At 43.3% G+C, this 25,037-nt stretch overlaps 1 protein-coding gene across 1 annotated transcript in view; it reads left to right on the top strand.

Moving 5' to 3' along the window:
• NCOA2 (nuclear receptor coactivator 2) overlaps window positions 1-25,037 on the top strand; it is a 649,459-nt gene that overhangs the window by 608,265 nt on the left and 16,157 nt on the right. The window contains 2 exon segments of the mRNA XM_029591446.1: window positions 7,971-8,169; window positions 8,508-8,597. Of these exon segments, the coding sequence (XP_029447306.1) occupies window positions 7,971-8,169; window positions 8,508-8,597 (289 nt within the window).

Below are 25,037 nucleotides of genomic sequence, written 5' to 3'. Positions count from 1 at the left end.
GGGACCCTCAATGGGCCTTGCGGTCCCAGTGGTGGCAAGCATCCCAAACTCTAGAGGCACTAGTGGCAGTCACAGACCCTCTGCGCCTCTCCCTGACCTGGTGGGAGCCCTGCCCAATCTGGAAACCAGGATCTCGTTTCAGCCCACACCGCCCCAAATAACCCTCACCACCGATGCCTCACCTCAGGTGGGGAGCCCACATGGACGGCCTGCATGCCCAGGGCGTTTGGACTGTGGCCAAAGCCCGCTGCCAGATAAAATTCCTGGAGCTGCAGGCAATACAGTACGCCTTGTGGGCCTTCCAGGACAGGCTGTCCTCCAAGGTTGTCCTCATCAGAACGGACAACCCAAGTGGGGATGTGGTACATCAACAAGCAGGGCGGCATGGGCTCCTTCCTCCTCTGCCAGGAAGCTATACAGATCTGGGATTGGGCCCTTTCCAGAGGGATGTATCTACGGGCCACCTAAGTGCCGGGTTACTTCAACACGCTGGCGGACCACATCAGCCAGTCCCTCCAGCCATACAAGTGGTACCTGAACCCGGCAGTGGCAGCCGACTTATTTCGTTGGGGCATGCCAGACATGGACCTGTTTGCCTCTCCCCACAATCACAAGGTGAGCATATTCTGCTCCCTGATTCCGGGTAAGGGCCATTCGGCCTGCGACACATTCTCCCTTCGCTGGGGACAAGGTGTCGTGTACACGTACCCCCTATCCTGTTCCTCTCGAGGACTCTGACAAAACTGCAAGAGGACGGAGGAACCATGATCCTGGTGGCACCCTCCTGGCCAAGGCAGATGTGGTTTCCTCTGCTCCAGGACCTGTCTGTGAGTGCACCGGTTCTGCTGGGGGTGGCTCCCAACCTCCTATCACAGAACCAGGGCACCCTCTAGGCCCTGGCCCTCACGATGTGGAAGTTGAGCACATGATCCTCCAGGCCTTGCAGCTCTTGGGTGGTGTCTCCAGGGTCTTGATTAAATCCTGGAAACTTTCCACCCGAAAATATTTCAGCTCAAAGTGGAAGCATTCTCCACCTGGTGCAGCTGCCACGGACTGGACCCTTTCTCCTGTCCACTCCCCCCACCTTTGGCACCTGTCCAAGTCTGGCCTCTAAACTAGCTCAGTCCGAGTACACCTCAGCACCCTCAGCATCTACCATCAGGGTGTTGCCGGTGCGCCCATCTCAGTCCAGCCGCTGGTCTGGCGTTTCATGCGGGGCCTGGTTCAGCTGAAGCTCCCGCTTCGCCCACCAGCAACCCCCATGGGATCTCAACGTTGTCCTGGTGAGGCTCATGCGGCATCTGTTCGAGCCTCTCAAATCCTGTAACCTGTATCCTGTAACCTGAAGTTTCGAATAATAGAAGGACTAGGGAGCATTCCATGAAGTTATCAAGTAGCACATTTAAGACTAATCTGAGAAAATTCTTTTTCACTCAACGCACAATAAAGCTCTGGAATTTGTTGCCAGAGGATGTGGTTAGTGCAGTTAGTGTAGCTGGGTTCAAAAAAGGTTTGGATAAGTTCTTGGAGGAGAAGTCCATTAATGGCTATTAATCAATTTTACTTTGGGAATAGCCACTGCTATTAATTGCATCAATAGCATGGGATCTTCTTAGTGTTTGGGTAATTGCCAGGTTCTTGTGGCCTGGTTTTGGCCTCTGTTGGAAACAGGATGCTGGGCTTGATGGACCCTTGGTCTGACCCAGCATGGCAATTTCTTATGTTCTTATGAAGTTCCTCACCTGGAAAGTCATGTTCCTCCTGGTGGCGATCACTTCTGCTACTAGGGTCAGTGAAATCCAGGCCCTGGTTATGTACGCTCCCTACACAAAATTCTTCCATGATCATGTGGTGCTGCGCAAGCATCCAAAACTTCTGCCGAAGGTGGTGACTGCTTTCCACATCAACCAGTCAATCATCCTTCCCACAGCCTCATTCCCACACGGGAGAATGTGCTCTCCACACCCTGGACTGCAAGCAGGCACTCGCTTTCTACTTGGACCGTACAGCGACCCATAGGCATTCCACCAAGCTCTTTGTGTCTTTTAACCCCAATAGGCAGGGAGCAGCAATTGGGAAGCAAACCTTGTCCAACTGACTAGTGGATTGCATTGCCTTCTGCTACGAGCAGGCAGGCCTTCAGCTGGCTGGCAGGGTGAAAGCTCACTCTGTGCGGGCTATGGCGGCGTCAGTGGCCCATCTGCGTGCAGTCCCTATCACTGAAATCTGCAGGGCCGTGACCTGGAGTTCTCTCCACACTTTCGTGGCTCACTACTGTCTTGATAGAGATAGTCGCCAGGTCAGCACTTTTGGCCAGTCTGTCCTGCGCAATCTATTCCAGTCCTGAATCCAACTATCTTTCATCGTGCTCTCTGTGGGACCAGAGCGCCCTTGTTTTCCCACAGTGCCGCAGTTGTGTTGGGCCTATTGGCACCTTGTTTGGCTACTATGAGGCAGTCTGGAGCTCTGTAATCACCCACATGTGAGTACTACCATCCTGCTTGTCCTAGGAGAAAGCGCAGTTGCTTACCTGTAACAAGTGTTCTCCTAGGACAGCAGGATGTTAGACCTCAGGAATCCCGCCCGCCTCCCCACGATGTTGGGTTCACCTTCAGTTTATGTTATTTTTCTCGCTCGTATTTTTTGCTATATTACGAGACTGAAGGGGGACCTCGCGTGGATGCACGGATAGCAGCAGGCTGGGCATGCTCAGACTGCCAGTCAAAGTTCTAGAAACTTTGACAAAAGTTTTCCGTGCCTGGCTCCATTGAATTATGTCACACACATGTGAGGTCTAACATCCTGCTGTCCTAGGAGAACACCTGTTACAGGTAAGCAACTGCACTTTATACCTTATAGTCACTTTATTCTGTTTTTGAGGGCCTATCTGTGTTCTGATGTGTGATGGAAGTGAGGTATGTTGTGTAGTTTCTGTGTAGGGATCTATAGCAGCCTGCCTTGTTTTGTTTTCTTAATAGGAAGTGCATTGGTGTGTTAGGGCCTGGTGTAATATTTGCAGTGTTGCATTTTCATGTGTAGGATTTTTACTGTTTGAGAACTGGCAGTTAATGCAGTTTTGATATGGGAGGCTTACTAATTGTAATTATAGTTGTTTATTGATGGCTTTCTAAGCTCCAAGCCCAAACCCAACACACTTTACAATAGGCCTAATACTCTGGTTTAGTCGGAGTAAAAAGCACATCATCGGCATATAGAGAGATCTTATAGTTCCTATCTCGAATCCGGACACCCATAATCTCTCCCGCTGCCCTAATTTTTTCTGCCAAAGGTTCTAAGCATATGGCAAACAATGGTGACAATGGGCATCCTTGCCTCGTTCCCTGTTGCACTCTAAAATTGTCAGAATATCCCCCATTCACCTTTATGCAAGCAGCAGGCTCTCGATAAAGTTCTTGTAACCATTGAAGAAAACCACCCCCCAATCCAACTTTTCGCATGACCTGAAAAAGAAAGGGCCAATGCACCCTATCAAATGCTTTTTCTGCGTCTACCCCAAATAACAGGGACACAATAGTGTTCTTCCGAGCATAATGAATAATGTTAATCACCTTTCAAATATTATCCCCAGCCATTCTGCCCGGCATAAAGCCTGCCTGATCGTCATGAATTAAAGATGTAATTACCACTTTCAATCTAGTAGCCAAAATTTTGGCTAATATTTTCAGGTCGATATTAAGTGAAATAGGGCGATAAGAACTACACTGTTTGGGATCCTTTCCAGGTATAGGCAGTATAGTAACGCCAGCAACATTTGCGGCACTCATCAGATGGCCACCACACCTTAGCATATTGAACATGTTAACTAGTGGCACTACTAATAAGTCTTTAAACTTTTTATAGAAAAGCGGGGTATACCCATCGATTCCTGGGGCCTTCCCTGGCTTCAGCTCAGTAATTGCTGCTAACACTTCTGCAGAGGTAAAAGGTTGACTCATCCCTTCTGATATATCATGATCTAAACTAGGCAGCTGTACTTCATCTAGATATTTAATTATATCCTCCTCAGTTACTCCCTCCTCTCGTGCATAGAGTTCAGCAAAAAACTGATTGAATTGAGCTCTAATCCCGTCACCGTCTACAATCAGGAACCCATCGCCCGCCCGAATTTTAGTGATCTGTGTTTGTGATGTTCTAGCCTTTATCTTATGCACTAATAATTTCCCGGCCTTGTTGCCGTGTTCATAATATGTTTGTTTAGCTAAATCTAAAGTATACGCCAGCTCCTCTGCTTCCAACATGCGAATTTGATAGCGAATATCTCCCAATTCCTTTAACAACGGCCCTGGGGGAGCCTGTTTATGAGCCAGTTCTGCTTTTGCCAACTGCTCCCTTAGCCTCTCATGTTTTTGAGCTTTCTCTTTCTTTTTGTGAGCAGCTATCGCAATAGCCCTTCCCCATATGACAGCCTTCAAACAGTCCCATAATACCACTGGGGTCGTATCTGCTGTATTATTAAATATTCTCTAATAGCCGTACGTAGTTGTACCTCTACCTCTTTATCTTTTATTATTGAGACATTGAGTTTCCAGAACCTGCGCCCACAATCTAATCTCAAGCTATTAAATTCCCCCCAGACTGGTGCATGATCAGACCTTGCTATATTGCCTATACCTACATCTGAGGTACTGCTCACCAGCGTGTTATCAATTAAAAGGAGATCAATTCTAGTATATGTGTCATGAGCTGCAGAGTAAAATGAGAAATCTCAACCAGCAGGGTTTCTTTCCCGCCATATGTCCACCGCATTCCACTTGTTAATGAAGCTCTTAAGAGCTCTTCTATCTAATTTTGAGTAATAACCACCCCCTTTAGAGCAATCTAGTGTTGAGTCTCTGACCATGTTAAAATCCTCCCCCCCCCCCCCCCATGATCACAATACCACTCTTACATTGTAATAGTATCACATCCATTCTCTGAAATATCTCCCTCTGTAACGTATTCGGACTATACACATTTACCAGTGTGTACAGAACCTTATTAATGTACACCGAAACAATCAAAAACCTCCCCTCCTCATCTCTATGAATAGTGTCTACTTGCACCATTAAATCTCTAGAGAATAAAATCCCGACTCCAGTATATTTATGTTTAGGTGTACTCGCTGCGAACACCTGTGGATAATGGGAAGAGTTTAACAATCTCTCATACTTTTTTCTCAGGTGAGTTTCCTGCAAAAAGATGATGGAAGCCTTTAAAAAAAGGGCTTCCTTAAACATTAATTTCCTTTTGAGCGGCGTATTTAAACCCTTGACATTAAGGGAAATCACTTTAATCGACATCCAGACGTCTAAGGTTCACCCTGGCGGCTCTATTACTCCCATACTGTAGCTCTCCCCCCCCCCCCCCCCCCGACCGCTTTACCGTTTGACTGTAATATTAGGCTCCCTTGTAGTTCAATAGACTTGAGTCTCCCCTCTGTTCCCAGCTCCCTCCCTCCCCCCTGCCTCCTAATTTCCCTCCTTCCTCTCCCAACCCCTCATGCCCTGAAAGCCCACCTCTGATACATCAGTAGTACTTCTCCAAGAAGCCATCAACCTCCCTCTCCCCTCACTACAAACAGAACTAGTGAAAACCATATCAGCGACTAAGTTTACATATACATATGTCAGCGTCTAAACTGTAACTTTAAAACAGTAAATGCAACATCCAATTTTCCAGGAATCTGTTAGACGACCAACCAAAAGATAGATAAATCTGTGCCAGATAAGAGGGTACTCCTCAGGCTTCACTCAACTCCCGCTCTCGTCACATTTGGATCCAGAGATTTACGGCAGAGTCTAGAGCCCGATTTTCCCGCTCTCTGCCATCTTGGACGATCAGTCCCGGTGGATTGTGACGCAATATTTTCTTCATCTGGCAATGTTAATCCCACCTCAGCCAATATGGATTCAGCATCCTCCATCTTTTTGATCCGATGTGTTGCACCTTCCACTGTGAAGGCTAATCCACTGGCATACAGCCATCTATATATGATATTTTCTTTACGAAGAAGTGCAGTCACAGTTTGAAGTTCTCGTCGTTTTTGTAGAGTGGCAGCAGCTAAATCATTTTATACAGGGCCACTTTGTGCCCTTCCCATTTGATAATGCCCATTTGGCAGGCTTTCTGCATATTCTCCTCTTTTTGTCTGTAATGATGGACACAAGCAATGATATCACGCGGTGCATTATTTCTCGGGGTTCCCAAGGCCCTGTGAGCCCAGTCCAGCTCAATATCCTCGTCCCGATCCCCTGCACAATCAGATCCAGCACTAAGCACCGCACGGCAAAGTTTTTTACCACCTCGGCTGCATCAGCGTAAGCCTCCGACTCTAGCACTCCCCTTATTCTAATATTAGAGCGCCGTGATCGGTTTTCAATATCTTCTAATTTTAAGCAAAATCTCTTCATTTTTACTCTGAAGCGTCGATATTTCAGATTTTAATCGCGAATTTTCCATGACCTGGCCTTCCACGATATTTTCCACGTCTTCTACTTTGCGTCCAAAGTCCCCCATCTCTGATCGGAACTCCGCTAATGCTGCCTGCATATCTGTCTTGATCGATTTGATATCGCATTTAATCTCCTGAAACCACAATCGAAAGTCCTCTTTGGTGGGTTCCCCGTCTGTCTCTGGCGTTCCGGTCTCGGTCGCATTGCTAGCCTCATGGGGTTGCAGTACGCCTGCATTCTCCATCTTGCCTGCCTCTGAATCCGGTTCTTCGCGCAGGGCCGCAGATCGGGAGCCGCTGGCCTTGTAAGAAAATGATTTTAAATCAATTGCTTTTTTCCTGGAGGTCATGATAAACCCTTTAATAGAGTTTTGCTACAGTTTTCGCCGCTTCAAGCACCACAATGTGTCACTGATTTTTAATGATTATATAAAGTGTGAAGGGAGCTAACGCTTCAAGCGTCCATACTAGAAGGCTGATGTCACTTCCCTCCGGATCTGTGCTATTTAGCACATTCGTAAATTATCTTGAAAAAGGAGCAGTGAGTGAATATTTGTAGATGAGAAAAAATTGTCTCACGTCATTTAAACAGCAGCGGATTGTGAGGATCTGCAGAAGAACCTTGTGAGACTGGATATCTAAATGACAGATGCAATTTAATGTGGATAAATGCAAAGTAATATACATAGGGAAAAATAATCCCAACTACAGGTACACAATGCTGGGTTCAGTATTAGGTGTATCATCCAGGAAAAGGTCCTTGGAGTCCTTGTGGACAGCTCAGTGTGAGACAGCAATCAAAATGGCAAGTAGAACATTGGAAATTATTTGGAAAGGAATAGAGATCAAAACTGAGCATTGTTTGCAGTACTGGTTGCCCCATCTCAAAAAAGACATAACAAACATAGAAAAGATACAGAGATGGGCGATGAAAATGATAGAGATTGGAAAAGCTCCCTTTTGGAGAAAAGCTAAACAGATTAGGCTCTTTAGTTTGGAAAGAGACAAGTAAGAGAGGATATAATTAAATGATGTGGAATGGTTATTTACCCTTTCAAAACCTGAATTAATCTGCTTTGAAATAGCTGAAAGGTTTAATATAAATAAAATAAAAAAAAAATGCTAGGACATGAAACTAGCAACAAGCAGATTTAAAAACAAATCATAAAGTATTTTTTCACTGTGCTCACCAGAGGATGTGGTCAAGGTAAATGACGTAGGTGGGATTCAAAAGAGGATTGGACGAGTTCCTGAAAGAAAAGTACATAAACAGTTATTAGCTAGATAGATTTGGGAAAACTATCACTTATCCCTAGGAGTGAAATAGATCAATTATTTGGGATCTGCCAAGTACTTATGACCCTGCCTGGCTACTTTCAGAGACAGGACGCTGGGCTCGATGGACCTGTGTGTGACTCAGCATGGCACTTCATATGTTCTTATATGGAAGAAAGTTTTATGTAGAAAAGATTCAGTGCTGGTGCCTTTAATGCTTTTACTTAATCTTTTCATCCAACAGCATGTTTTCACAGCACTCTCCACCACATTTTGGGCAGCAAGCAAGCACCAGCATGTACAATAACAATATGAACATCAGTGTGTCTATGGCAACCAACGCGAGTGGAATGAACAACATGAATCAGATGGCAGGACAGATCAGCATGACCTCAGTGACCTCTGTGCCTACATCAGGATTGTCCTCTATAGGTCCTGAGCAGGTGAGAGACTGAAGAAAATCTAAAAGTAAAACATTTGCAAATCTTACAGTAAGGAATGGCCTTACAAGCCATTGGGGCTTTCTTAATGTTCAGCAGGCACTTAAGAAAAATTTAAAATACAGTTGTCTGCCTTATCAAGACTGTCATGCTTACATGCCGCTAAATTGAAAATATTATTTGGTTTATGATGTCTGTATAAATGGATTTGGAAAAAAATGCTAATTGCATAGACAGGTTTTTGTCTTGAAAGTGGAGTGAGGAAACCTTTTGTGTAAATATTTGAAATGGTATTTGTTCATCTTTTAAATTTGTTTGTGTCTGAATTTTGTCATCATTAGGTTAATGATCCTGCTGTAAGGGGAGGCAACCTCTTTCCAAACCAACTGTCTGGTATGGAAATGATTAAGCAAGAGGGCGATGCATCACGGGTAAGAAGTAGGCATGAAATCTGAAAACAAAAGAAAAAAGAATTAATGGCTGTGTGTATTTTGAAGACCAGTCTGTATAAAAGCATTTCGTTATTGAGTGTGCCTTGAGAAAACTATATTACTGTTAATTTTTGAGTCCGTAGCATGGGACTATTAAAACCATTGTCATTTCTGCAAAGTGGCTTTTAGGTCCAGTCTTGAAATGAGACAATAAGAGTTAAAATTCTCAAGTGATGGTGTTAAAACCTGATACTTTTTATATTGTCCCTTTTTGTATAGTCTCTTTCTAACCTCCGTATAGGTTAATTAAGTTTGTGAGATTTGTATGGTTTATTTTCCTGCTGGAAAGTAGCGCAAGTCTTGCTAAAGCCAAAGCCTTGTCAGTGATTTATTTGGCAGCTGCTGCTTACTTAATCCATTTTATGTTTAATGCTTTCTAAATGTTTTTCCACATTTTATTGGCTTGTGTTTAGAGCAAAAGTCTCATAAATTATTCAGGTTATTACCTTATATGTTGTCCTAAGAAGAATAATGGGACAGAGGTGACTTCACACATTCGTAAAACTAATGAAGTAATTAGAACCCACTTGGAGCTGAATTACCCTCCTTGCCTATAACCTGTAACCCAGGTTAAGACTTTTGGTGCAGGGCTGTTTTTGAGAAGGTGGGTAAATGTAAGAGCAAAGCTTTCTCACTGCAAATTTAATTTTTGAACTTCAAAGCAGAGGTCTGTGGCTGTCTTTATAATTGGCAAACTCAATATGTGTGGTAGCCAATTTAAAATAGCATTAATTTTTCTTCAATCCTTTCTATACATGGTAAAATCCAGACATTGGAAGTTAGCCCACATTGTTTATATATATAGTGAGTTGTATAGAGCAATAATCTTGAAAAGCTACATTACATTAGTGTGGGTTTTGCTTTGTTTTGGGTTTGTTTTTTTTGCTTTTGTGCTTTAAAATTGTTACCTTCATTTTCCCCTTCAGATTGCAGTAGGGTTTAAATATAAAGGGAGAGCAGGAAAAACCTTTTATTTGCAAACCCTAATACACCATCTAGTGGCAGTTTGTGTCTCACCTCCTTTCTTGCCACTGCCCTTGTAATGCAGCTGTCCTAAACACTACTGGCATGTATATAGGTGTATATATATCTCATTCTCAGCTTCCATCGCTGCTACTGCTGCTGCCGCTGCCGCTTCTGTTGCTACAAGGAGGGAGGCCTGCGCTATCGGCGCCCGGACCCGTCGGGGTAAGGCCAGTCATCTCCCCCTTGCCCCCGGCGATTCCGGCCACCGATCTCGCTGCCTAGCCGCTCAGCCGCCAGCCGTGCCGCCCTTTCAACGCGGCTCTAAGTCCCGCCTACCTGAAAAAAACAAAGAAGCTGCCCTCGCCCAATCAGAGGCTGAGAGGGACATTTAAATTACTGCTTCTCAGGCGCTGCGACTATCTCATTCTCAGCTTCCATCGCTGCTACTGCTGCTGCCGCTGCCGCTTCTGTTGCTACAAGGAGGGAGGCCTGCACTATCGGCGCCCGGACCCGTCGGGGTAAGGCCAGTCATCTCCCCCTTGCCCCCGGCGATTCCGGCCACCGATCTCGCTGCCTAGCCGCTCAGCCGCCAGCCGTGCCGCCCTTTCAACGCGGCTCTAAGTCCCGCCTACCTGAAAAAAACAAAGAAGCTGCCCTCGCCCAATCAGAGGCTGAGAGGGACATTTAAATTACTCCTTCTCAGGCGCCGCGCGCCGAAGGAGCGCAACAAAGGGGCTTGCCCCTTTGTCTCGCCCCTTCGGCTCAGCCCCGAGGGAGCCCCGAGTCTACCCCAGGATCTTCGGTTCCTCCTCAGCCGACTATCTATTCTAATCTCTATCAGCACAACAGTGTCTTCAGCAACTTTACGAAGCCTCAGACCTCATACAGCAAATTACAGCCACCATCATACATCAATCGTTATCCACCCGATACAGAACCTCTCAATCTACTGCTAGATAGCCCCACCCAATTCTTACTCTACACCTGCGCTAATCACGCCAGCTTCTCCTGAGCTCCAGTTCAGCTCCAGCCAATTAGGGAGCCAAGAAGGTTTTTAAATTGACCTGCACTACGGCGCCGCGTCCTTCCACCATAAGCCTTCGCCGTCGCTGCTGCCGTTTCTACTACAGCTTTTGTGAGGGAGGCCTGCGCGATCGGCGCCCAGACCCGTCGGGGTAAGGCCTTTAATCCCCTCCCCCGGCGAGTCTGAAACCGCGATCGCACAGTCAGTGTTGCCAGCACACCTCCCTGATTCGCTGCACATAGACCCGCCCACTAAATGCCAACATTTGACGACGTTAATCCCATTCTACCTATGATGCAAAGATACACAATACCTATCCTATACCACAGTCCCTCTTCTAAGATGAAATTTCCAATGCAATACCAATTCAAACCATATAGAAACCTCATTCCAGTCATGATCTCCCCACTTACCCAATTCCTTGGGCTAGCCTTATTCTCTCTAACTGTATTCAATGCGCAATCAATTACCAAAAAAACCCATATCCTACATGACTACCTGCTTGATTCCAAACCAGACATCTGTGCGATCACAGAGACTTGGCCGAAGCCGACAGACACAGTCTTAATAAATCAACTTCCCACCCAGATATACGACGTCTTTTCAATACCTCGACAAAAGAAAAAAGGAGGACTCCTCTTAGCAGCCAAAAAAGATCTTAATCTCACCCAACAACCCATCAATTCATCATCTAAACTGGAGGCAGGCCTGTTCAAATCAAAAACTCTCCAGATCCTCCTCATTTATGCCCCTCCGGGGGTGCTAAACCTTGATGTATCGCCTTTAGTGGAAATCATAGCTAAATACTTGACCTTGGATACTCCTTCCATTATCCTTGGGGACTTTAATCTACACATTGACGTCAGGCCTCAATCATCTAATTGTGAAGCTCTCCTTTCCTCACTCTCAGCCATGGGCTTTACCCAAATTATCACCCAACCCACTCATAAAGGGGGTCACACCCTTGATCTTATCTTTACAAATAATAGCCTCATACAACTCTCATCCCCTTCCTACCTTCCAGTACCATGGATCACCTCCACTTTTAAAATGACGACAGGATCTCTTGCACCCCTACCACCAACAACACTGCACTATAGGAAATCTTGTCCTTCAGAAGCCCTTGACAATTCTTTATGCAAAGAACTACCCAATTTGGATCTTTCGAACCTAACGCAGCTATATTTTCTTGGCAAAATATCACTGAAACCATAGCAAATAATCTATGCCCTCTATCATCAAAGAATATCAATCCATCTCAGAAACATAAACAACCATGGTTCTCTTTAGAGCTTCGCACATTAAAACAAAGCCTAAGACAGAAGGAAAAGAGATGGCGAAACTCCCCCAATCCTCAATCTCTAGCCATCTACAAAGCAGCTCTCCATCATTACAGAACCATGACACTGCGAACCAAAAGAGACTTTTACGCCCACCGTATTCATGATATGTTCTTCGATGCAAAGGCCCTTTTCGCTTATTTTTCAGACCTCACTAAGATTACTTCAGCACCAATTCCTGATGATGTAGCCCAATCAAAGGCCAATGAACTGGCCATCTTCTTCCAGAGTAAAATTGCTAATACCTTGGCTAGATTACCCTCCAATCCTATCACAACTTCTTTAGATCCCCTCTACCGCCCCAACTCATTCACAGCATTGGAAACATTCGAACCCACCTATTCTACAGAGGTGGAAACTATCCTCAAAAGAATGAAACCCTCTTCTCATCCACAAGATTATATCCCATCTAAATTACTGCTTCTAATACCAGACTCCATCTCCAAATACCTAGCAGACATTATTAACTGCTCATTTTCACAAGGTATCTTCCCAGACACTCTCAAACTAGCAACTCTCAAACCTATCCTCAAAAAACCAAACTTGGACCCAGATGATCTAAAAAATTATCGACCAATTTCTAATTTGCCATTTATAGCCAAAATCATGGAGAAAGTAGTAAATAATCAACTATCAAATTACTTGGAGGAAAATAATATCCTTCATCCTTCACAATATGGATTTCGGAAAGAACATTGTACGGAATCATATCACTCCTTGATCAAGTATACCTGGGAATTGACAAAGGATGCTCCTTCCTGCTTGCACTCCTTGATATCTCCGCAGCCTTCGATACAGTCAACCATGCTATATTATTAAACCGGCTATCTGACATAGGAATCTCAGGATCTGTCTTCAGATGGTTCGACTCATTCCTCAGTAATCGAGGTTATAAAGTTAAAATCAATAATATGGAATCTCCTTATACTAATTCCCCACATGGAGTCCCCCAGGGCTCCTCTTTATCTCCCACCCTATTTAATATTTATCTCCTCCCTCTCTGCCATTTCCTCTCGTCGCTAAATTTGAAATTCTACGTATACGCAGACGATGTCCAAGTTTTGATTCCTATAACAGACTCTTTGGACTCAGCAATCAAATTATGGGAATCTCACCTTCAAACTATTAACCATCTCCTTACTAGCCTCAACCTGGTGTTAAATACTGCTAAGACTGAACTCCTGCTTATCACCCCTGAAAATAGTCTACACTTACAACAAATGCACACTATCTCCCACATCACTCATGCTAGAGATCTTGGAGTTATAATTGACAATCATCTGAGCTTGAAGAAGTTTATAAATTATACTATAAAAGAATGCTTCTACAAGTTACAGGTGCTTAAAAAACTCAAGCCTCTCCTATATCACCATGACTTCAGGACTGTACTCCAAGCAATCCTGTTCTCTAAGGTCGATTATTGTAACTCGATCCTGCAAGGTCTACCAGCTATTACATTAAAACCTTTGCAACTACTCCAAAACGCAGCTGCAAGGATTTTGACCAACACTAAGCGCAGAGATCACATCACGCCCATTCTAAAAGACCTACATTGGCTTCCAGTTAATTTTAGAATTGTTCACAAATTCCTTACCATTATTCATAAAAACATCCACCACCAGACTCCACTAGACCTACTACACCCTCTCAAATTACACTCTTCAGCTAGACCTTTGAGAGATGCCTATAAGGGATCCCTTCATGTTCCCTCAATCAAATTGGTACAAAGATTAACAATCAGGGACCGGGCTTTTTCAACAGCAGGCCCCACCATTTGGAATACACTACCCCCAGACCTCCGACAGGAAACCTGCCTCATAAATTTTAAAAAGAAACTGAAGACTTGGCTTTTCGGTAGAGCCTTTCCTGTCTCCTAGACTATATTCTACTAAGATATTATTCAATCAGCTGTACTTCAATAACTAGCAGAATGTCATATAATTATGTTATAATGCTAGAGTTATTCTCCTGAGGTTGGCTTCAACCCCCTTCTCTCTGTTATATCTCTCTACTTTGATTATCTGTCTCTTCATTTCCAATTCCAAGTTATTCACCCTTGTTATAATGTAACTTTTACCTTCTGCTCCTAATCTGTCTCCTCTTTTGAGGTTTGACAAGTTACTGTTAATGTACTATCGTCCTATGTAAACCGAGTTGATTTGATCTGTATCAAGAAAATCGGTATATAAAATCCCTAAATAATAAATAAATAAATAAATATATAGTCCAATGATGCTTCACCAAACACAAACAGAACATTTACACTGCAGCTAGCCCTCAAGCCTTAGAACAACATAGAAGAAAAGAAATGCATACATCCTCATTACTGCTGCATCTATTTGTGATGTGCTTTCGCCATATACCGAGTCACTAAAATTCGTTTGTGTTTAAGTGCTGCTGGTGCCAGTCCAAGGTTTGAGAGGAGGGGTTATCATTTGAAAGTTGGAGATGTTTTTTTCTCTGTGGACAATCAGGATAGTAATCAACAACACAGATAGGCGAGATAATCCAGTGGTGCAGACAGAAAATCTTTCTCAGAGCTCAGAAAAATTGAGGTTTTTTTGAGCATGCACAGGGATTCCCTCACAGCTGCCACTCAAGTCTCCTCAGTCTTTTTCCTTCCATTAGCATGAAAGGACCTGTTTTGTTCTCTATTTAGCCACTAATCAAAAGTTTGCTAACCGGTGGTTTGGGGTTTTTTTTTCTTGTTTTTGACAACTCTTGCCGGGAAAAAAAAAACTTTTTCTCTGAAATTGTAAAAATTAAATTTGATTTAGCTTAAACTCTTCAATGGCAGACAAAAAAAAACAGGCTTCAAAAGATGTCCCAGATGTTCTTACAAAATATCTCTGGCAGATCTCCACTACTTCTGTCTTCAACTACGTACAAGAATATTTCAGTTCTTCTCAACCACCTAGGCTAGCAAAAATAAAAATCACCAGCTGAGGTACCAGTGCCTAAAAACAGAAAGGCCAGAGCCTGATCATGCTAAGCACGATGACTTGACAAAATCTTGGTGCACGTATCATTCTCCCTCTATCAGAGAGAGGCTGTGCGCACGTCATTATAAAACAGATGGTTACCAAGACGAGCCCTGTCCACACTGATAATGCCTCAGCAGAGAAGATCGAAACGCCCCTGCATCTTGGTGCCAAAGTCTCATTGGCACCATTGGCAAGTAAAGGAACCATATCCTTGTCTGCACCTTCAACTTCTCAGCACCAAGACCAAGATATCAGCACTGATTAATCAAAACCTTAATTCCTTTGGAATCAAAGCAAAATATGACAGTTTTAGTTCCAGAATCACATAGCTCTGTTATGGGATTCCTCCTTCTAGGGTGGAACACCACATTTTTGTGCAAAAAACATGGCTTGACTGTCAAAAATTATTTCACTAGCATTGCTGGATATCTACCTCCTTCATGTCAGTTGGAGTACCCGGGCCAAAAATCTGAAATGCAATCTACTGCTCCAACAAATCAAGCCAAACAAGATGTCATTCATCCTGATTCACATTTTAGGTCTCAAAGTTCACACTCCTTCAAGGATAGGGCAACATCAGATGATGATGGGCTTCCATCCACCCCTGCCCCCCCCCAACCTCCCAGAAGTACATCTCCACTAAAGGAGATGTCATATCCAGCTTTTCTCCGAAAGATGGCTAAGGCCATTCTATTTACTTTACAGTAGGCAACAAAACCGAGAAAAGGTTTATTTGGAATCCTAAAATATATCCAAGCCCCTAAACAAGTAGTTGTAATTCAGTGCTTAGAGTTTTATAGGAACTCCAAACTAGAATGTGACAAACACCATTACCTGTAGTAGCAAAGAAGTGAGATTTTAAGTACCAGGTGCAACCCTGTTCTGGTTATCAAAAAGTGCCACTCCCACAATTGGTGGTGATGGAAACAGTTTTAAAGAAAGCAAAGCATACCAAAAATCATTCCAGTACGCCTTCCAGTAAGGATGCTAAATTATCAGACAGTATGGCAAAAAGGATTTTCCAGTCAGCTATGTTAACATACAGAATAGTTGGCCATCAGCTATACATAATTCAATATATGTACAGTTCTTTGCAAAAGCTGGAAGATTTGACCCATCAACTTCCTATAATGCAGTGGATCATTTTACTCTAATATTACAAGACACAGCAAACAATGGAAATGAAGAAAAAGGTAGATAATCTGTATTAACTAGGGTAACCTACACACAGCAGCAGTTACTACCCTTAAAAAAAAAGAAAAGCAGACTGGATGGACCATTGGGTCTTTTTTGCCATCATTTACTATGTTACTATGTGGAAAGCATCCAATTTGATTAGTTTACAATGAATAAACATATACATAAAAGTGAGCTGGTTGATATAACATATTTGGATTTTCAGAAGGCATTTGACAAAGTCTTCCATGAGAGACTACTCGGGGAAATTACAAAATCATGGGGTAGGAGACAGTGTTCTATTGTGCACTGGTAACTGGTTAAAAGGTTGGAAACAGAAGATAGGACTAAATAGTTAGTTTACCAAGAGGAGTACCACAGAGATTGGTATTGGGACTTGTGCTGTTTGACATATTCATAAATGATCTAGAAAAGGGAATAACGAGCGAGGTGATCAAATTTACAGATGACAAAGTTATTCAAAGTTAAACAGCAGCAGATTGCGAGGAACAGCTGAAGGACCTTGTGAGATTGGGCAACTCAATAGCAGAATGTGGAAAAGTTTAAAGTGATGAACACAGGGAAAAATAATCCAACTATTGGTACTCGATGCTGGAAAAGGACTTTGGAGTCTTTGTGGACAATACGTTCAAATGTTCGGCAGCAGTCAAAATGAATGATTTGAAAACAAACGAAGAACACAATGGAAAATACCATATTGCCTCTGTATTGAGCCATTGTACGACCACACCTTGTGTGCAGTTCTGGTCGTACCCATTTCAAGAAAAACATTAATGAAATAGAAAAGGTGCAGAGGAGGTCAACAAAAATGATAAAGGGGAAGGAACATCTCTCCTATGATAAGAGGCTATGCAGGCTAGGGCTCTTCAGCCTGAAAAAGAGACTGCTGAGAGGGGACATGATAGAAGTTTATAAAATCATGGCATGGGTAAAAGAAAGGATGGTTATTTAACCATTCAATTTATAATAAAATAAGGGGACACTCCATGAAACTAACAACCAGTAGATTCCAAACAGATGATAAAAAGTACTTTTTAATTCAGCGCACTATCAAGCTGTGAAATTTGTTCCCAAAGGACATGATCAAGGTTACTAACATAGTGTGGTTTAAATAGGGGTTTGATCAAGTTCCTGATACATGTTTTGGAGATCGGAGAAAAATATCTTAACATCGTGCATAAAAAGGTCACATGCTTCACTGCTTAAGGACCACACATTTTCCATCTGTTCAGCACATATGTTTGAGTAACGTTTTATACTGAGCAAGAAATCCATTAGTCGAAGAGTATTTTACGCATACAGCCCCTGAAGCAACCCCTTATAAGGGGGCGAAATTCAGCCAGAGTCGGGCAGTTTTTGTGCAACTTGTCTCTATTACAATAAAGCGATTTTAAGGACTCTTTTGAATCTATCAACGCCGTGAGGGTAACAACAATAGATCACCTTCCTTGCTATTTTCTGGATCCATAACACATTATTAGCCAGTTAGACTAAAGAAAGCTATTGCTGTTCCTGGGAGTGAGTCACAAGAATTAGATCTATTTTATGGGGTCTGCCAGGTTCTTGCGACTAGGATTGGTCACTGTTGGAGATGGAATTTTGAGCTCAGTGGACCTTGGTCTGACCCTGTATGGCAATTCTTAATTTCTTAATATGATATACTTCCTCCAGGACGTTTGTGATAGATATAGGAGCCAGAAGGCTAGCAGGTTTTCAAGCATCCATCTTCATGATGATGATCACAAAAACTGGCTGATACTCCATGTCCAATAGATAATCTCTTGGAAGAAAAGGTGAAAGAAACAGCAGATGTCATTAAAGATTACTGTGCCATACACTTTACCCTATTACAGCAGAACAGTCATCTACAAGTAGAAAAAAATCAACCTCAACATTACAGGAGGCAGTATTTCTATTCACGAAGAAGGTACCAAGCCTGTTCTTTTCAGCAGCCTCATATCTAACTGCACAATAACCAACCTCGTTGCCTTGTGCTAAAATGCTCTAACACGCTACATAACAAGGAAACTTCTTGTTATGTGGATATTTGTGCGGTTGCCAGCCTCGAGGCAGACGGACGTAGACCCGAATATCGGCAGCGATAGCGGCAATTGCTAATAAGATAAGTGAAATTAAATACAATAGTTCACGGGTCTATCCGCACCACGGGGGATCTAAGCAATGGACTGTGAAGGCACAGAAAAGGCGAAAAAACATAGATAAGAAAAATAAAAAAGTTGTGAAAAGTAATAAAAGAATAAAACACGGGAGCCAGACCGGGGGCAGTCAAAATTTCAAGGCTGCCTCGAGGCTGGCAACCGCACAAATATCCTCATATCTAACTGCAGCAAAGCAGGCCAGACCTTGTGCTAGGGAAAGAGCACAAATCAAACCACTCCAGCAAATGCAAGCAAAATCTAATCTCAACAAAAGCTTTCAACAATGTGAACAACCTTCTAAGTGGGGAAGGCATGAATGTTTCAGCCAGGTATGTTCTTTGATAACAACATTAAGAATCATGTACCAGGTATGATGATATTCAAATTTCAAAACCTTGCTTCCAAACAATCCCTCAGGGATTCGCATCATGAAGGTAGATATATCTCAACAAGAGTTGTCAACCCTCCTTGCAGCAAATTTGGTGGAACCAGTCCCAATATAACAAAGAAACAGAGATTTCTATTCCAAGTACTTCTCATTCTGAAGAAAATGGGTAGTTTCCATCCCATTGTGGACCTCAGAAGTCTCAGTAATCACCTAAAGAAAGGTTCAGGAACCATTTTTCTCCCTCATTTAGAAATGAATAACTGGCTGATCACTGTGTACTTCAAAGATGTGTACATTCATATTTCAATCCACAAGGCTAACAAGAAATTTCAATATTTCCCCATACCCAATAAACATTACTAGTTTCTAGTATTTGTTCTCAAAATGCCTCACTGTAGTCACTGCTCATTTAAGGAAGAAAAATGTGTGTATTTCTTTACTTGGACAATTAATTGATGTCTAACAATCCTTCAGGAAGCACATACCTCTACTCTCTGTACAATGAACATCCTTCAAGCCATAGGATTCATCATCAGTTTCCCAAAATCCAATGTGCAACCAGCATATATACTAGATTTCATAGGAGCTGCCTGGATATCACACAGGGAAAGAGATTTCTCCTTCACAGAGAATACATGATCTAACCAAAATAGTCCTAATGCTTTCCAAACAAACCAAAGTTTCAGCCCTCTGCTTCATGACAAGCCATATGACAGCAGCAGTTCAAGTTGTACCATTTGCACATTTCTACATGTGACAAGCTCATTGGCACTTAAAATTCAATTGGAACCAGCATTCGCAACCGCTATCATACAAGGTACATATTTCCAATATCCTCATCCCATCTCTAATCTGGAGGATGAATCCTTCAAACCTGTTGAGGAGCCAATTTGTGTTTGGGGGTTTTTTGTTTTTTTTTAACTTCAGTTTCAGCTTATGATAACCACGGATGCCTCCGATCAAGGATGGGGAGCCCATCTAAACATCCTTCATTCTCTGGGAACTTGGTCTCCACAGGAATGATTCTTTATATAAAACAATTACAGCTGAGAGCAATGGTCAATGCTTTAATAGGGAATATGGTATTAATTCAAATGGACAACCAAGTAAGGAGGAGGAACTGGCGCTCTCAATCTTTATCAAAAAACCTGCAAGATTTGGAAATGGGCAATTTCTCAAAAGATGTCTGATAGCTAGCTGTCTATCCTTCTGGAAACCAAAACCAGATAGCCACCACATTAAGTAGCCAGCTACAGTCCCATGAATGGTCATTGGACAAATGTATAGGCAAATAATTTTTTCAGCCTTGGGGAACTCCACAAATGTAGCCCCATTCAAGAACAAGGTTTCCACTTATTGTTCCAAAAGACTAGCAAGAAACAGTCTAGCAACTGTTTTTTCAAACCCGTAGCATCAAGGTCAACTTTATGCGTTTCCCTCATTTATTTTCATAACCAGAATGATTCCAAAAATAAGAGAAAATGGACTAATGATGTAAGCCCTTTTTGGTCATGTCAACTTTGGTTCCCTTCCCTGATCATTCAGCACAATGGAAATCTCCATCTGAACCTTCAATCTTTTGACTCTGACTGCTTGGATTTTAAGTCAGCTAGTCTCTTTTTATGCAGTTATCTCCGGAAATGAGTACGGTTATTCCAGCATCAAGAAAATGCTCCACTAGAAGAACTTATAACTTTAAATGAAAAAGATTTTCTATCTGGTGCACACACATCATTCATGACCCCTTTCATTGTCCTTTTCCCCTCCTGCTTCTTTTAGGCCTTTCTGAACGGGGATTAAAAACTAAGTCAGTCATAGTTTACTTTAGTGCTATAGAAGCAAACCACCAAAAGTCAGAAGGAATTCCTATTTCTCAACCACTTAACCAGCTGCCAAATTCATGAAAGGACTAAATCATCGTTGTTCTTCAGTTAAAGATCCTCCTACTCCTTGAGTTCTAAATAAAGTTCTTGCTCATCTTAGGAAATTATCCTTTGAGCCTCTAGCCACAACAGAACTAAACATTTCTTTCTTGGAAGGTTTTGTTCTTATGTCTGCAGTTACAAGTGCTATTCTCATACTAATCCCCCCCACCAAATTTTCAACATCAGAGTAGTTTTGAAAACTCACCCTAAATTTCTATCAAAAGTGGTCTGTCACTTTCACTTGAATCAGTCCATTTTATTACCAATATATTTTCCTAGAGCACATGCTAATAAAGGATTACAGCTGTTCCTTTAGCCCATTTTGGTTCTGCTTCCCTAGAAGAAATCTGCAAGGCTGACACCTGCTCTTCTATCCATACTTTCATTGCTCATTTACCTAGAAAATGCTTCATGGCAATGATGAGCTGTGTAGCAGTTTTGGCTAAGTAGTTCTCGTTAGCTTATTTAACTAATTCTTTCAACTCTCCCTCCAGCCTTTGTCAAAGTATGAATTGCAATTCCACTGCTGATTTTAAAACATATATCAAATAAATGCAACCATCAGCTTGTGAGTCCTCATTTGTGTGACTGATTGCTTTCTCCATGGACAAGCAGGATATCAAAGTTGCTTATTTATAATAGGTGTTCTTTGTACAAAGGACAAATCAGCCACGCAATCCCACCTTCCCCTCTAGAGCTGAAGTTTAACATGCGGAATCCCCTTGCATGCTCAGATAGCCGCCTTGGATTTTCTAAGCTCTGAGGGAGTTTTTCCATCTCTGTGCGATCAGATGACTCACCCACTTGTGTGGCTGATTTCTCCTGTCTGTGGAGAATACTTGTTATAGGTATGTAGAGTTAGGATTGTTTTCTGTTGGTTCCCCCCCACACACACACACACCCCTTGTATGTTTTAGTTTTATTTGTTTTTCAAATTTCTGAGATTTTTCATATATTTCAATACTTTTTCAGCTGCTGCCCATTTTAATGTTAAAATGAAGCTGTATAACTACATTTTTAAAAAGCTGGCATGCCCCTACTTAGGACCTTCCCAGGATCTTCCTGCTGTTGATTTTTCCCCTCTTTCTGGTTTTAGCAGTTATCATTGTTGTACAATCATGTTCTACTGTGAAGATTTCGTTTCCTTTTGATTTTACATTTTCAGTTTTTCTAACCTTGGCCAAGAATCAAGTCATTGGTTTCACAAGTTATCCAGAGTGCTCACAGTAGATGTCCTTCAGAGATCATCATGCAGATTGCTACAAGTAACTAAATGGGCACCACTTTAAGGGACCACAGTGATACCATTTGTCTCTTAGAGTAAATGAAGGTTTTTAACTATTTCAGAACATGAAAAACTAAACAATCATTATTGAACTTAACAATAAACTTGCAAGAATATCTCAATAAGAAAGAAGCCCTCAAAGGTTTCCTACCTCAAGGCCAGGTTCATTTATTTTATTTAACAAATATATAACTTGCTTTTCCATATTGATCAAAGTGAAGAGCTCCTATTAAAAATACACATCAAATAAGAGAGTGCAATAAAAAATAGTAAAATAAAACCATAATAAACCATATAACATGAAACTAATGTCAAATTAGAATAAAAAAATAAGGTAGAAGAACAAAATAAAAACCATAATAAGATAAAATCAAGAAATAAACCAATTAAATTTAATAACATGCATATGCAAAGAGATAATGAATAGTTTGATCCCCGGCAGGATAGACTCTATTCCAGACATAGGAAAAATTTGGGTACAGGGCCTGGTCCTGTCTGAAGTCCAATAAGAGTCTCTTCACATTCTACCTATGCTTAAGAATCTGAGGAGCAGGAGTGTGGGGAGTACTCTCCCCCCACCCCTAGGCCACATTACCTCTGGCCTGATGATATCACTTCCATCCAGATTGGAACTTCCCTTGGGCCATAGTTTGCCCACCTCTGCTGCATTCATACTTGCTTATTCTCAGTGGATTCCGTTCAAAGCTTGCTGCAAAGCCCAAGGAGCCAGCCACAGTCAAGCTAGTGGCCATGTCTCTTCAAAGTGGTCCTCTTTTCAGGAGCCAGGATAAAATCCAATCCTCCTTGAGCAACCAGAGGGACCTCAAAGGACATGGTATATAAGTTGAAATGGGAAAAAGACCCTCAAATGGAGGCATTAATGCATTTGACACACCAGTGGCTCAATTGTGGAGGTTGCCAATGTTCCAAATTAGCCATGCCTGAAGGATTCCTGGGCCTCCCATCGTTTGATGAAGTGCTTCTCGTCTTCCAGGAGCCATGCACAAGGCTTTGAGTAACATCTCCACACAGCTTTTGAGGATGTTTAATCCCCTATAGGGGCCACCACAGTTTTATCTGTAGTGATGCTTTAAACAGAGATATGATTATTGCATACATTGAGTTGAACAGTAGATACATATCCCCATAGACAGCAGAAGTGTTTACACTAAATTGGTCCAGATTGTAAGGGATATTAACAGATTTTCAGTTTTAGAAATTTGTCCCAATTGTCTGCCTGAAATGGCATTCAGGCTCTCTCTACACTAGGACCTACGTAAGTTGGAAGATTCCTTCCTTTTGTAAGTCTGCACAGTGGTACCTATCCCACACAGAAAGAGAATACAGACATTCTCTGGTTTCCAAGAAATGAAGAGGATTTAAACCCATCCTTGATCTGAGAGACCTCAAAACGTTCCTTAAAAAGGAAAAGTTGATGATTTCACTAGGCACTGTTCTATCTTTTCGTGACCTCAAGGAGGCCTGCACCTACATAGGAATACATCCAAGCTACAGAAACATTCTCCTAGGACAAGCAGGATAGTAGTCCTCACATATGGGTGACATCATCAGATGGAGCCCAGCACGGAAAACTTCTGTCAAAGTTTCTGGAACTTTGACTGGCACACTGAGAAGGCCCAGCATGCCACTATCCATGCAGGGTCCCCCTTCAATCTCTTTCTTTCCGCAGTGCAGTTGCCTCATGGTAGTGGAGCTCTGCTCTGTTTTCTGAGGTTTTTTTTGCAGTTTCTTGTGATTTTTTTTTTCATCACCTTGCATGGGGGTCCCCCTTCTTCCATTCCCCCCCCCCCCCACCCAGTCAGTGGGGCAGCGCGGTAAGTTACCTCCTTTGCGGTCGGTTCCGTCAGTTTTTCACCATCTGTGTCCGTCTGTCACCGCCCGCACAGCTTGGCTTCCTCCGGTTTCCGGCAGTGCCTCCAGTGCCCGCAGACCATGTTTTTAACTGATCCACAGGAAGTTTGTATTCTCTGCCTGAGGGCATCACACAATGTCCGGGGTTGCCATCTCTGCAACTAGATGACTTCCAAGGGTCGTCGTACACGTCTTGACAAAATGGAGAAGCTGTTCAGCCCCAAAAAGTCGGGACCCTTCACACTGGCATCCGCCGTGTCGACACCATGGGGTCGAGGTGAATCTATGGACACCGAGCCTTGAGTATCCACCCCTGCTCTGGCTCCTTTTCTCAAGAGGGGAGCCAGGTATTGACCGCTGTTGGTGTCCTCCCACTACAGGACATTGGACAAATTGCCTTCCTCGGCGCCGGAAAAGACTGGGCCAAGCACCAGGAGATCCAGGAAGCACAGTCACCAATTGTCATCAGAGCATGACTCCGGTTCGGGTCAGTGCCTGCATCGGCTGTGCTGCCCCCGAAGCGGCCCCGCGGAGTCCAGGCTTTGGCCTTGGGTGTTCCTGGGAGTCCAAGACGCTCCCCACTGATCCCCCATGTCTGTGCCGGCCACCGGTTCCCCTCGTTCCGAGGGTGACTCTGTGGTGCCTGTTCCTCCTCCACCTGTCCTGCCTACAGCGGCTTTCAAGGAGGAGCTGGCTCATAGGGTGCAATCAGCAGTGCTCTGCACCCTTAAGGGCATCGAGCCGCAGGCCCCATCTGCACCTCCTCTGATGCCCTCGCCCTCAATCCTGGCACCGCTGCTGGAACGCCTCGATGTATTACTCAGCATCCTCCCTATGCAGCCAGTGCCCGGGGGTTCCTCGGTCCCCAGCAGCTTTCGGTGCCTCTCCCCTCGGGGGCTATACAGATTCCAGGCTCCTCTGAGGAGGAAGGCCCAGTGCTTCCAGGGCCTTTGGGGTCTCTTGTACCTATCTTGCCGCTACCGGCTCCAGCACTGGACCCTTTGGGTGCCTCGCTGCCGTCGATGCCTTGGGTGCCTTCGGTTCCCCCGATGTTCCCGGGTCCTCCGCTCATGTCCCCTAGTGATCTTATGAGGAAGAAGCCTTGTGCGACCCATGGGGTGACGATACTTCCGAGTCCTCCTCTGATGTTTTGGAGGATGTTCTTTTGGAACCATCTGCCCCGGAGGAGAAGCCTCGGTCCCCTCCTGAGGACCTGACCTTTGCAGGGTTCATACGCACC

Source organism: Rhinatrema bivittatum, chromosome 2 (genome assembly GCF_901001135.1).
Source record: "Rhinatrema bivittatum chromosome 2, aRhiBiv1.1, whole genome shotgun sequence".
Taxonomy (NCBI): Eukaryota; Metazoa; Chordata; class Amphibia; order Gymnophiona; family Rhinatrematidae; genus Rhinatrema; species Rhinatrema bivittatum.
The sequence above is the reverse complement of the archived record's forward strand: the minus strand, read 5'-3'. Positions and strand labels throughout refer to the sequence as shown.